This window comes from Phyllosticta citriasiana (genome assembly GCF_038021145.1).
Source record: "Phyllosticta citriasiana strain CBS 120426 chromosome Unknown IWZ02scaffold_10, whole genome shotgun sequence".
Classification (NCBI taxonomy): domain Eukaryota; kingdom Fungi; phylum Ascomycota; class Dothideomycetes; order Botryosphaeriales; family Phyllostictaceae; genus Phyllosticta; species Phyllosticta citriasiana.
This window is the reverse complement of record NW_027117287.1, coordinates 892,061-905,167: the sequence shown is the minus strand read 5'-3', so window position 1 is coordinate 905,167 and position 13,107 is coordinate 892,061. Positions and strand designations below refer to the sequence as shown.

Genomic DNA, 13,107 nt, shown 5'->3' with positions numbered 1-13,107 from the left:
GAAATTCTGGAAAGCGAATGCGGATGTGGAAGCGGAGGAGCAGCACGGTTGACCAAACATCACGTTGCATGTGGCACGCGGTGGGCCCCGAAGGGCCTCAATTGAGGAACAATCATGTACATGAAACCCAGAAAGCAGACCCAAAAAGCACGCCGAACGCCGAACGCCAGACGTCAAAACCCGAACCGCAAACCCCGGAACGCCAGTACTCCGTGAACGCCAGAACGCCATACTCCAAAACGCCATGAACGCCAAACGCCCCCGAAAAGCAGACCGAAAAGAATAAACACGCAAACGCCAAAACGCCAGAACGCCGATCACCCGTACTTACCTCCAGCGACGACGTCGGTCAACACCCGGAGTTGGGACCTTGACGGCCGTTTGGTTTCTCCGGAAGAGGTCCCTGTCGGGCGGAGGAACCAAGGACGAGGCGTCGGAGGGCGTCGGGGAGAAGACGAGACGGACGTGGACCTCGGACTCGCGGGCACGAAGGCGCGGAGCCCAGGCAGGACGGCGGGGGTCGGCGCGCGGCGGGGGCACGCGGACCGTGTCGAGGGTCAGGGAGGGCGAGGGCGAGGGCGAGGGCGAGGCGTAGACGAGCCTGACGGTCTCGGTCTGCGTCGCGGAGGCGGTCTTAGACGCGAAGCAACCCATGGCGGACGATCGAACTGGTGGGGAACGCGTGAGTCGCGAGTGTGGCGGAAATGGGGAGAACGTACGCTGGAGCTGGATATCGGTAAATCTGCGACGAGATACAGATGTTAGCATGATGCCAAAGCCCAAGTGGAGAAAGGAGCTTGGAATGGTGTTGCGTGAAAGTTGCGTGAAGTAGGCCGCAGGGAGCACTTGCCGTGGGTTGCTGGCGATGGGTTCTGGAGGAGAAAGCGGGCAGGACGCGGGCACAGGGCGAGCATATGCTTCCAGTTTGCACAAGATCACTACGGCTTTGCTCTGCTCATTGGTTCAAATTTTGCTTCTAAGCTAAACTACTTGAGAGAGAAAGGGACATGGCTCGCAGCCTGTCAGTTATGAGAAACACGGTTGTGAGTGAGGCGGAGCATATGTAGGAGAGGTGAGTGTTACGTGAAGGGGGTTTTGATGGACGGCTCGTGGTGTTGAAGAAACAGGGTCCATCATGCTGTGATCGGCCGGTAGAAACATAAGATACCAGAGTTGAAAGGGGGGACAAGGGGTGGAAAATGCTACTAGGTTGGGGAAACCCGCCGTCGCTGCAAGAGAGCCCCTCAGACACTAAAGAAAGACTGCGTCGCCTGACAATGCCGCCATCTCTCTACCTTGATCTCAATTCCACGCTCTTTCTTTGTAGTATGGGCCTCCTCTTCCCAAAAAGAAGGGGCGCAATGTGACGTGAAATCTGCACATTTCTTAGAACAAGTCTTGGCTTGTCCATCAGTGACGAGTTAAATCTGCAAGAAGAAACAACAAGTCGAGGTTGCAACATCGTGAAAAGAAGAATCAGAAAAGAAGGAAGAAAAACACAGAGCGGATATGAGGCTCCAATTTTATAGCCTCAGAATCTCAAGGTTGTCCGTGCGATGTCAACTGTGGTACTACAGATATCAAGGAACCATTGAACACCCATCCATGTGCACTGCCTCCTCGTCAGCCATGTTAGCAGCAGCCTCGATTTTTTTTTTTTTTTTTTTTTTTTGCACCTTTGCTGGCTAGCTGCAACGGCGGTCGCAACAGCTGCACAGTGCAATCATAGAGGGGCGTCTTCTGAAGTGGTTTAGCGTTGAAAGTGCGGTCTCTCAGCAATGGTGCTGCCGAAGCTGCCTTTGTGCCTGAGGCAGCCGAGAACTTCTCGGCGAGCAAACAACGCCCCACGTCTACTAGGGTAGGATCGTGACTTTCGTGTTTCTGGAAAAAGACATCTGTGTGGAAGGTGAGACAAGGAAAGATGTTGAGATGGGACGATATTTGCTGGCATCAGCGTGCGGCGCGCGACCGCACCTCTCGAGCCCGTCAACTCATCAATCGCTTCCCAAAGGCGGGGTGTTGCGATGGTAAAAGGCGACATGGAATCTACGAGAAACTGGAACGCTTCACAGCGGTTGCCCCCCTTCGTCGCTTGCAGAGATGCCCGTTGCTCGAGTCAACGTCCTTTGACAGGATTCGCGACCGATGGTACACGTCTCGAAGATTCACTGCCCAGATCATCGCACCAGATGGTTCGAAGAAAGGATGGAATTCGATGAACGGATTGGAGAAAGGGCTGGAAGAAGGACAACGTCATGGCAGCAGAGCGCGATCAGGGACAGACCAGATGCCTCAGGACAACAAGACATGGGGGGAAACGTGATCAACGAGTCGATCGAGCTACTTTCAGCCAGTTGAAGTAGAGAGCGCGTAAAAGAAGAGGCGAATTTATTCCAGCTACAGTCTCTACTTGAGCGACTCGCTAATGTATAGAGGCGACGGGAAGTTAGTGCCTGGGCCCCAGGAAAGTCGCACCCGTCAACAACTGTCTGCCCGCCCTCGACGTCTCTCCCTCCCTACCACGACGACGACGACCCACGCACGGCAAAAGAAAACCGCGCAGCTAACGCAGGCCGGCAGTGGCCTAAGGGCAACAGGAGGAAAAGCGGGCGGGCGGTGCGGGCATGACGCGACGACACGGTGACGGACGACCGACGAGGACGACCAGACCGATGTAAGTACCTACCAACGACGCCTCGCAGCCCACGCACGATGCTCCGACAAAATCCACCTCACGATGCAACAGCGCTCGCAAGCGCACCGCTCCGCCAGGCCCTCCACAAATAATAATAATGATGATAATAATAAAAATTCTTTTCCTTCGCGTCGCTCTGCAGCGGTCCCTCGGCTAGGATTACCAAGGCACCACGGCGCGACCTGATTTCCTGCGCCGTTCTCCAGTCGCGAGTTTCGGAGCGGTAATGGAAACCAGCGCGGGCGAGTTTTGAAGGGGTAATGTGATGGCTCGCAGCAGTTTTGGAGGGGTAATGGAAACCCCACCACGGACGCCATCACCCACCGGGCGCCGCCCAACCCAACGACATCCCGAGGAGAGAAAACCTGGCTGTGAGGCTCCACGGGCGGGCTGGCTGGCTGATTGCGCTTGACAAGGTGGTGCGTTGGACGAGGTGGAACACTTTTTCCTTTGGTTGGCGCTGCTTGCCCGGCGAGGGTGGTCTGAAGAATTTTCTTGTCGTGGTGTGGTCAAAATGACAAGGTAGGTATGGTGGGTGGACATGGCGCGCGGTGCCAGGGTGTATGTATGGACAAGACCTGGGGTAGATGTGATGGTGTAGGAGATGGCTAGTCATTTGCAACCTCTTCCCTTGCCCTTCCTTCATCCGCAGGTATCGAGCAAGCCAAGCAGTCATGCAAACGTTGCCAGAAACTCGACGCAGCATGCTCTGTGAAGAGTTCTAGGCCAGATTTCCGCGACAAAACAGCAGCAAGAAATCTTCGCCATGGTCGCATTAGGGGGGGCATCAAGTAAAACAGGCGGCCGCGCCATGATGCCCCGGCTAGCCTCGCGGGCACCATGATTGAAGGCCTCTTCTCCCACCATCTGTCCAACGGCGTCTGCTCCGGCGACTTCTTGCTGGCGCGCTCTCCGGCGTGCGTGCGCACGCTCGTGCTCCCCAATCCTTTGCCCGCAAGGTTCCTCTCTCCACTCAGCCAGGGCCAGACAAAGCAGGCTGCCTCTACTTTTGGTAGATAACCTCCTCCCCCTTAGCGGGCCGTCGAATCAGAAGGCCGAAAGTATAAGTTAGCCCGGTCTAGGGCGCGCCGCAGATCCGGAGCCGTTGCGGCGGGTTTTTTTTTCTTCTTCTTCTTTGCTTTTGGCAACAACAACGACGACCAACGTATGGTCTATCCGGACTTTTGCCCCTCCTGTCTGCGTACCTGCATTCTCTGTTTCTCTCCATCAGACCGTCTGCGGTGTCTGAGCTACGCGTGCTTCGAAGTTGTCGAGTCTGGAAATTTTTTTTTTCCCTTCATCTTTTTGCATTCGTAAGAGCTTGGGGTTGCAGGGGTGCAAACGAATCAAGGGACAAGCCAACATGTCTCGCCAACTGTCCGGCCAGGACGTCATGGAGGGAAGGGTGTTAATTGTCATCACTGGTACGTCCACAATAGCGATGAAGCTCTGGCAAGGAGAAACAAGTACTAATGCGCAGCACCACAGGAGGAACCATTTGCATGCAAGAGTCCGAAGATGGATTGGTACCGGTACGTCCAGAGCCATGACGACTGTGCGCAAAATGCACGTCAGCACCATGCGGTTGCGCAGTCTGATTGATAGACTTTCATTCCTTCGACCTTGACAGTGATTAACCTTGATTGGCATTCCAGGTACCAGGCTTTCTTCGCGCGGGACTTGCCCCGCGCCCCTCCTTCAATGACGGGTCCTATCCTGAGCCCCTCGAAATCGTCATCGACGATGCCGGCACGCGCAAGGCGGTCCAGTCGCTGCGCACGCCCAAGTCGTCGTACAAGCGTCGCGTGCGCTACGCCGTCTACGAGTTTGAGACGCTTCTTGACAGCAGCTCCATCAATGCTGCCGGATGGGACGAGATTGCGAGGACCATCCACCGCAACTACACCCTCTACGATGGATTCGTCGTCCTGCACGGCACCGACTCTCTCGCTTACTCATGCTCGGCCCTGTCCTTCATGATGCAAAACCTGGGCAAGCCCGTCATCTTGACTGGTAGCCAAGCGCCCATAAGCCAACTCCAAAACGACGCCACCGACAACCTCCTCTCCAGTCTTGTCATTGCAGGTCATTTCATGATACCCGAGGTCTGCCTGTTTTTCAATTTCAAGCTCTTCCGCGGAAACCGCGCCACCAAGGTGTCAGCCGATGATTTCAACGCCTTTGCCAGTCCAAACTTGCCGCCCTTGGCAACCATTTCCAGTCTGCGCACAAACGTCGCGTGGAACCTGGTGCACAGGTCGACCAGCGTCCATCCATTCAGCATCCAGACCAACTTGGACACGACACACGTGGCATGTCTGCGTGTCTTCCCTGGCATCAAGCCTGAAATGGTGGATGCGGTGCTCCGCCTCGAGGGTCTGAAAGGTCTTGTGCTGGAGACGTTTGGCGCTGGCAACGCTCCTGGTGGGCCCGATTCGGCCTTTACCAAGGTTCTGGCGGACGCTGTGAAGAGAGGAATCGTCATTGTCAATGTGACCCAGTGCCTGAGCGGCAGCGTAAGCCCCCTTTACGCCCCCGCAACGGTCCTTGGCCGGGCTGGCATTGTGTTTGGCCTCGACATGACGACAGAAGCTGCCCTGACGAAGCTCTCTTATCTGCTTTCTCTTCCAGGGCTGTCGCCCACCGAAGTCGCCAAGCGCATGTCGACATCTCTAAGGGGAGAACTCACCGAGGGCGGACAGATGCACTTCCAGCACCCGGAGAGCGAGAACACGACGCCGGACGTCGGCACCCTCACGACTCTGGGGTACAAGATAAGGGACGGCGACTTTGAAGGTGTCAAAGAGGTGATGCGGTTCGACAACAAGTGGCTGCTGAACGATGCAGATTATGCGGGGGACACGCCTTTGGTAAGTGCACCGTGGTCACACACTCATTTCAAGACCGGGGAGTACATGTCGGGGTTATCGGATGCCATCGTGTTCGAATATGAGCGCAAGGGCGATGGTGACCTGCCCAGTCTGTCGCCGCCGTGCCGTCGGTGAATGATGGTGTCGTCGCACAATCCGGCAACGGAGGTGAGGGCTATCCGGCGGCATTGTGGTCGCAGAAGCATTGACCGCCCCGGGGATCCTTTTGTTTGTCTTGCCGCAGTCTTGCAGAGCGACGGCCAGTTGGGTCGTGGTGCTGTTATCTAGAGACGAGGCAGTCCTGCATGGTGCTGACGGCTCATTATAGCACCTGGCGGCATCTGGGCCAAACGTCGAAATCCTGCGCGAATTTCTGTCCGAGGGCGCCTCTGTGCACCTACGGAACCGCGCAGGACACACGCCACTTTTCCTGGCTGCTCGTGCGGGGTTGCGCGATCATGTGTTGCTACTGCGGGAGGCGGGCGCGCACCTTCACGCGGAGGAGATGGCGGCGGCGAGGGTGCACGCCAGCGAGAGCGGAAAAGACGACAGTGTTTGGCGTGCGGCCGGCGTCGAGAGTGGTGCTGACAGCGGTTGAGGGAGAGGGGGCTCCGACGTGTGGCGTTCTTGAGGTGTCGTTGGAGGACAGCGGGTGTGGCTGCGCTTACGGGGTGGGGTGCCAAGATGGAAGGGCAGAGCAGACACTGACGGGGTACGGGTGGCCGGAGGTAGAGGCATGTAGCTCAGCGTACGGTACATGAAACGCGAATGCAGCGAGTGCAGAGAAAAGAGCGAAGTCTGGCGGCTTTGAAGCACGACGGTGTGAGGTCCCTGGAGCATTGGGCTATGTTGGAAGGGGGAGGGGGAGGGGTACCAGGGAACTGCTCCGCGGAGATGGTGAGATGGAGGAGCATGAGTGGCAGACACCCGACACAGAGCATGGAGGGCGTCATCTGACGATGGCTAAGGGTAGGTACTGTACTGTACCAACCAGGTAACTACATACATGAGTAGGTAGGTACGTACCGTGGAGGGTAGCGCAGTTGTCGACGGCGTTGCCTATTCGAGGTGGTGACCTGATGGAGGAGGATGGTACATGTACCTACCTGTCCATCCATGGTGAAGACATCAAATGGCCGGCGCAGCTCAGCGGGCGACAGGGTGGAGGGGGCATCCACGCTTGCACCTTCTGGCTTCAGAGACAGCGACGGGCCGTGGCCAATGGTGGCAGCACAGCGCGACGGGCGGGCGCTCAACCCAGCGTCGACGTCTTCCCCGCAATTGGCGACGGAATGGGCATGCATGCATGCCCACGCGAACGCTCCCCCCCCTCCCCGGCAGTCTGAGTGCCCACGCCCTACGACACTCAGTCAGTTGTTGCTGGTGCTGGTGCCGGTGCTGGTACTGGTGCTGGTGCTGGTGCTGGTGCTGGTGCTGGTGCTGGTCCGATGGCATGCCCTCAACTGGCACTGGACATTTGGATCTAGGTTAGATTGCTTGTTGTTCGCGTCGCACATCACCGGCTTTCTACGACTCAGTCAGTCGGCCTGCAAAAGTCGGCGGAGGCGCCCCGAAGAGCTGCCATTAGGTAATTAGAGCAGGCCCTGGTGCCCTTAAGCGTTCGCAGCACCCTCGCTCGCCCACACTCGTCGTTGACTAACACTTAAATATCTGCTCCCACGCGGCTGGGCTGCCCTGGGCTGGCCCTTGTGGAATTCCAACTTGGATGCCCTTCCATTTCCATCAACCGTTGCCGACTACCTCTTCCTGACCTATACCTTACACACCTTGATAGCTCAGGCCATGTCCGCCGCCTGCCTCTGCCATCCCCCTCTTCCACTGCTCCTCTGATATCTCTCTTGCTCCCCTGCCCACCGACTCCTGCAGACTGTGTGTGCTGTCAACGACTCCTGTCCTGCTCTGCTCTGATCTCTCCTCCTCCCAACCTCGAATCCTCCACTCCGCATGCAAGACAGAAAAGTCGCCGTTACCATCAACAGCACCGGCCGCCAATCGGCAAGCTTCATCCGCGTCGCCGCAGCCGTCGGATGGCAGGTCCGCGCCCAAACCCGCGACAAGCAGGGCATTGTAGCACAGGAGCTGGACTCTACCCCCGGCGTCGACCTCCGGATAGGATCTCTGGACGATTCGCGCTTCGTCGCTGACCTCTTCCATGGCGCCCAGCTCGCCTTCATCAACACGACCCACTGGGGCGACGAGATCGCTACCGGCCGCGCCATGGCGAATGCTGCCAAAAGGGCTGGCATAGAGCACCTCATCTACAGCAGCATGCCCGACCACTCAATCTACCAAGGCCAGAACTGGAGAGCCCTGCCCTTTTGGGCCCAGAAGTTTGCCGTCGAAAACTACATTCGCCAAATCGGCATACCGGCCACCTTCGTCTACACGGGCACCTACCACAACAACTTTACCAGCCTGCCCTATCCGCTTTTCCGCATGGAGCTCAAGGACGACGGCAGCTTCGAGTGGCAGGCGCCCTTCCATCCGCACATCCCCATTCCGTGGCTGGACGCCGAGCACGACGTGGGCCCCGCAATCCTGCAAATCTTCAAACAGGGTCCTAGAAAATGGGCAGGCCATCGGTACGTAGTGCGCACCCGCAGCATCACGGACAGGGATTCGCTTGCGGGCTTGGATCCTCTTTCCTATTGTTTGCCAAGGAATCTGAACCGTTGGTCCCTCTGCGCAGTCGGGAAGCCGCTGACTCAAGCAACAGGATCCCGCTAGCGTTTTCGCAGCTCACACCGGTCCAAGTCTGCGAGGCCTTTAGCCGTGCGCTCAGTCGCCCCGTCCGCTACGTCCGAGGACCCATTTCCATCGAAGTGCCTGTGCCGGCCGGCTATCGCGAGCATCTAGAGATTCTCGAGGAGACGCTGGGTTGGAAAAGCGCGCCCTACTTTGGTCCCGACCTGGAACCCAACTGCACTCGCGAGGCTCTCGACCTGTGGGAAGGTTTCCGGGATATCGAGGAGTACGCGCGCGAAATCTTCCCTGTAGAAGAAAGGGCGAACGGTCTGACGTGGATGGACGAGGATGACGCCACGGATGGGCAACCGGAGCCCGACGATGTACCCTCGGAGCCGACTTCGGAACCTCCAGCCCGAGACTCTCAAATCTTCCAGATCATGAACTTATGAGCTATATGCATGGCTGGCTAATTTTTTGCATTGCGTTGGCGTTCCATGTGCGGCATAAAAAAAAATGGGCGGGTGGGTAAGATATCATCTGTGTGTGATGCAGAAACTTCGGCAAAAAAGAATAATACGTGGAGATTTCAAAAAGCATTCGAGGCATTGTCTTTTTCCCACGGTTTGATTCAGCAGATAGCTCGAAGCTCCGCTCTTCTCGACAAGCTGGTTGGGATTCGATTGCTTTGTGGTGACCTGCACGCCGAGCGTGTCGGTGGCTTGATTGATGTGTTAGACGTCATTTGCATCAAGACTGGAAGGCTTCCATAGTATTGGAAGGGGCCATTTCGGAGTAATTCTTTAATCAAGAACATATCGATGACCGGTGAATCTCTCTCGGTGACTAGGTTGATTTCCTGCTGTTTTGCCAAGTCGAGCTTGTCCGCGGAGGTGGTGGCTTAGTCATTATTCAACACCAACCGCGCATCTCGGAGACACGGCGGAAGATTGCCCATCCTCCGCAACCACCCACAATGGCAACCTTGCGGCACAGCATGCGGCCACTGTCCGCCTGGAAGACGGCAGCGCGCCAGGTGCGATTCGCCAAAGTTCAGCAGCGCGGCCAAGCAACAAGAGCGATGGAACCGACGAGAGTGCAACTTTTACCAAACCACATCCTTTTCCCAAGAGTCAAACACAGGAACGGCCTTGCCAGTCAGTGAGCCCACATCAATTGCTGGCGATCCTTCGACTAACACAATCGCGCAGAGAAAACCGGAAAGAAAGAATACAAGCCGATCAAGACGTACCCGCCACCACCGACGGCGCTTGCAAAATGCAAAGACCCCGTGAGCCTCATTGAGCAGCGGCAAATCACGATCCTGGATCCCAAGGGCGTCCGCACGCTTCTTTTCGACAAGCAGAACAAGGACGCCGTGCGCGTCGGCGACATTGTGCTCGTGCGGCAAAAGGGCGGCGAGCCGTTTTCTGGCGTCTGCCTCAACATCCGGCGTCAAGGCCTTCACACGGGGATTCTGCTGCGCAACCAGGTCACCAGGGTGGGCGTTGAGATGTGGTTCAAGATTTACAGCCCCAATGTCACGGCGATTGAGGTGGTGCAGCGGGCCAAGAAGAGGGCGAGGAGGGCCAGATTATACTACTTGCGGTGCGTCGTTCTCCTGGTGGCAGTCTTGTGCTGCTGCGCGATCCTTGAGAAGTTTGAAGCTGATTCATGTCATGTAGGAAACCTAAGCACGATCCCGGCTCTGTCGACAACATTGTTCGGGCGTATCTCAAGAAGGCATCTGGTACGACCAAGCCTGGCAGTTTTGAAGGAAGGAATCAAAAGAAGGGCAAGGGCAAGAAGAGGTAAATGTGGCAGGCGGCTTTTTGGCGTTTATGGACACGAGGGCTGGCATGGAAGGGAATTGAAAAGCAGAGGCGAGTGTGCAACATCAGTACATGTATGAATACTGGCCCATTGGTGCCATGCCGATCTGATGCGGCAGCATTGGAAAGAGTTCATAACATGGCCAAGGGACTCCAAGGCAAGCCAATCTTCCAGAGATGGGCGCGGGGACTGGCAAGACCAAGATCTCACCGACTTGGCTTGTCGTGCAAGGCAGTCAGCTATAGTCTTTAAATGCCAATCTCAGACACACTGGCTGTTCATGGTGTTGATGTTGGATTTGCCATGAATTTCGCTCTTGTTCTATGGATGGTAACGCTAGTCGTGCCAGCAGTCGTGGGACTACCTGTACGCTAGACCATCCACGCTTGTCGTCGTAGAGGCTCCGGGGCGGATAAGCGGCGGCTAGCCTGGTCGGCGGCGGGAGTCCCCCGCATCTATCTAGAGTGTTCCCTTTCTCCGAACCCTGCTCTGCAACCAACACAGATTGTTGTCAGATTAGATCTCAACGCTTTCCCGTTGCTCCCCCAAGATTCTAGAAAACCAAGTAGAAAGCTTCAATTGATTCAAAACTAATCATGGCCGGTCTGAATACAAAGGATTGAGTAAAAGCTCCAACGTGGTAGCAACAGTGCAGAGGTCGATCTCGGTTCGAGTCATTTTCGAGTGGATGATGACGGAATAGCTTCACGTCCGAGTCATTGCTGGTAACAAATCCTAGCTTCTCGCATCCCAACATTTTTTGCTCGCGCGCGCGTCTAGGTTCCTCCGCAACCTTAAAAGGTCCCTGAGCTTCGTCTCCCTTCCTTCCAACACCAGAATCGGCGCAAAAGTTGTGACAGCCAATTGCCAAAATGCCTGACGTTTCCGTTTCCGACGTCACCTATGAGGACCTCGCCCGGCTCGAGCAGGAGTTTGACGATGCCGAGCTCCAGACCCGTATGTATAACCAAATTGTGCGCGCAACGCTGGACCATGTTCTGACTGGGTACGCTGCAGTTCGTGAGCAACACAAGATCTACGCGCCTCTGTACAAGAAGCGCCAGGAAGTAGTCGCAAAGATTCCCAACTTCTGGGCCCTCGTCTTGGAGCAGGCACCCACCGAGTTCGAAAACTATACGACGCCCTCGGACTCGCAAGTGTTTGCCGACGCACTCAAGAGCATCGAGGTCGAGCGCTTCGAGATTGACGACCCCAATGGCTCGCCGCGCAGCGTCGTCATCCGATTCCACTTCGACTCCAACGAGTACTTTGAGGACAAGGTGCTGGAGAAGAAGTTCTGGCACCGCCGCGCGCTCGACGGCTGGAGCGGCATCGTGTCGGAGCCCGTCAAGATCAACTGGAAGAAGGGCAAGGACCTGACGCAGGGTCTGACGGACGCCGCCTTCGCCCTCTTCGCCGCCCGCAAAAAGCAGGACGCCGCGCAGAACGGCAGCTCCAACGGCAAGGCCAAGGCTAGCAAGATCACCAAGCTGCCCGAGTACAAGGCCATCATCGACAAGATTGAGAACAATACCGAGGCCGCGCTTAGCTTCTTCACCTGGTTCGGCTTCATCTCGTCCCACGGCTACGTCAGCGCCGAAGAGTCGGCCGAGGCCAACAAGAAGGAGGCCGAGAAGCGCGCCAAGTGGGCAAAGGGCGAGAAGGTTGAAGACGAGGATGAGAATGACGAGAAGGAAGACGAAGATGACTTTTTCGACGAGTCCGAGATCTGCCCCAACGGCGAGGAGGTTGCCGAAATCATCGTCAACGAGCTATGGCCTCAAGCCATCAAGTACTTCAGTAAGCAATCCCAACACGTCCATTACAGAGGCTGGGGCTAACCAGCACGCAGCTGCGGCTCAAGAAGCAGACGACGACGATCTCTCAGAGCTCGAAGATGCCGATATTGACGACGAGGACGACGATGACGAGCCCGTCGACATTCGCAGCCTCGTCCCCGGTAAGGGCAAGGGCAAGGAGAACGGCAGCAGCGCCTCACCGCCTCCCAAGAAGCGCCGCACTTGAGCAAAACACAACCTCTAACGGCGGCAAATCCCTCAAGACGACAACAACTAAAGATACCCGGGGAGCTGGACATGGATGGAATCGTTAGGGAAAGTGAGTAGGATCTGACAAGCAGGGAATGGCAAATGGATGGCTAGAACGGAGGAATTCAAGAACACGAGTGAGTTAGCTGCCTCCACTGTATGGCTCTTTTAGATTTGCCATTCGAGCCACGCATCAGGGAGGAAGAGTCGAATTGAATTGCTTTCAGCACAGGTGTTTTCCGGGTTTGTCATTGCATGCCATGCGTCGAAGTGGTTTGGGTACGGTATGCCTGTATCTATGAGAGCAAGCAAACACTTCAAAGCTGCACGTCCTCCCTTGGTCTACTACTTCTGCCTTCTGCCATCAGATCACACATCTGATGCTCAATTCTCACGTATCCATAGTTCACCTTCACATTGAAGCTGAGATTCCTCACATGTAACATGACTTGATGATGTGCCCGTACCATTAGGTAGAGCCTCATGCGATGACGTCACTGATGCTGAATCTAATCCGTTATGTAGACGTGAGGCATTCTATTGCTGCGTACATGTATGAAGGTACCTATACCGCGTACACACACACATATACACACACACACACACACACACACACACACACACACACCTAATCATAAAAAAATAACAGCGCATTAATCTAATCTCTTACCAGAATTAAGGATGGTAGCAGTGTCACTAAGAACCCAGGGAGGGGCACCCAAAATCCCACAAAAACCAAACCAAAAAAACGAACTTAACGGCCGCCGCCGTCCCTCCCGTCTCACCAAGTTCCGTGAATCAGCGTACTCACTTCTATAGCTTCCTTGCCGCATATAGGAAGCCTTCATCATGACGAGCCTCATGCCCAGAACACAAGAAGAGAAAGGCAAAGAAGGATTGCGGGCTAAGAAACCCTGTAATAACCCCACCAATCAGCATGCACCACACCGCACCG

At 56.0% G+C, this 13,107-nt stretch overlaps 4 protein-coding genes across 4 annotated transcripts; all 4 read left to right on the top strand.

Moving 5' to 3' along the window:
• Positions 1 to 3,730: 3,730 nt before the first annotated feature.
• On the top strand, positions 3,731 to 6,236 carry IWZ02DRAFT_40258 (60 kDa lysophospholipase-like protein). The gene is made up of 4 exons (XM_066765637.1): positions 3,731 to 4,119; positions 4,184 to 4,227; positions 4,351 to 5,565; positions 5,894 to 6,236. Exons 1-4 carry the CDS (start codon positions 4,059 to 4,061, stop codon positions 6,161 to 6,163), a joined length of 1,590 nt encoding a protein of 529 aa, XP_066620863.1. The 5' UTR covers positions 3,731 to 4,058; the 3' UTR covers positions 6,164 to 6,236.
• A 985-nt stretch (positions 6,237 to 7,221) lies between these two features.
• Positions 7,222 to 9,115, top strand: IWZ02DRAFT_457410 (NmrA-like family-domain-containing protein). Its single transcript, XM_066767940.1, has 2 exons — positions 7,222 to 8,168; positions 8,303 to 9,115. The coding sequence occupies exons 1-2, from the start codon at positions 7,531 to 7,533 to the stop codon at positions 8,721 to 8,723; spliced, it is 1,059 nt and encodes a 352-aa protein (XP_066620862.1). The 5' UTR covers positions 7,222 to 7,530; the 3' UTR covers positions 8,724 to 9,115.
• Positions 9,116 to 9,140: 25 nt separating this feature from the next.
• Positions 9,141 to 10,374, top strand: IWZ02DRAFT_457407 (mitochondrial 54S ribosomal protein bL19m). The gene is made up of 3 exons (XM_066767939.1): positions 9,141 to 9,428; positions 9,483 to 9,879; positions 9,957 to 10,374. Exons 1-3 carry the CDS (start codon positions 9,248 to 9,250, stop codon positions 10,084 to 10,086), a joined length of 708 nt encoding a protein of 235 aa, XP_066620861.1. The 5' UTR covers positions 9,141 to 9,247; the 3' UTR covers positions 10,087 to 10,374.
• Positions 10,375 to 10,837: 463 nt separating this feature from the next.
• Positions 10,838 to 12,608, top strand: IWZ02DRAFT_40194 (uncharacterized protein). The gene is made up of 3 exons (XM_066765632.1): positions 10,838 to 11,061; positions 11,122 to 11,904; positions 11,957 to 12,608. The coding sequence occupies exons 1-3, from the start codon at positions 10,977 to 10,979 to the stop codon at positions 12,127 to 12,129; spliced, it is 1,041 nt and encodes a 346-aa protein (XP_066620860.1). The 5' UTR covers positions 10,838 to 10,976; the 3' UTR covers positions 12,130 to 12,608.
• Positions 12,609 to 13,107: the final 499 nt, after the last annotated feature.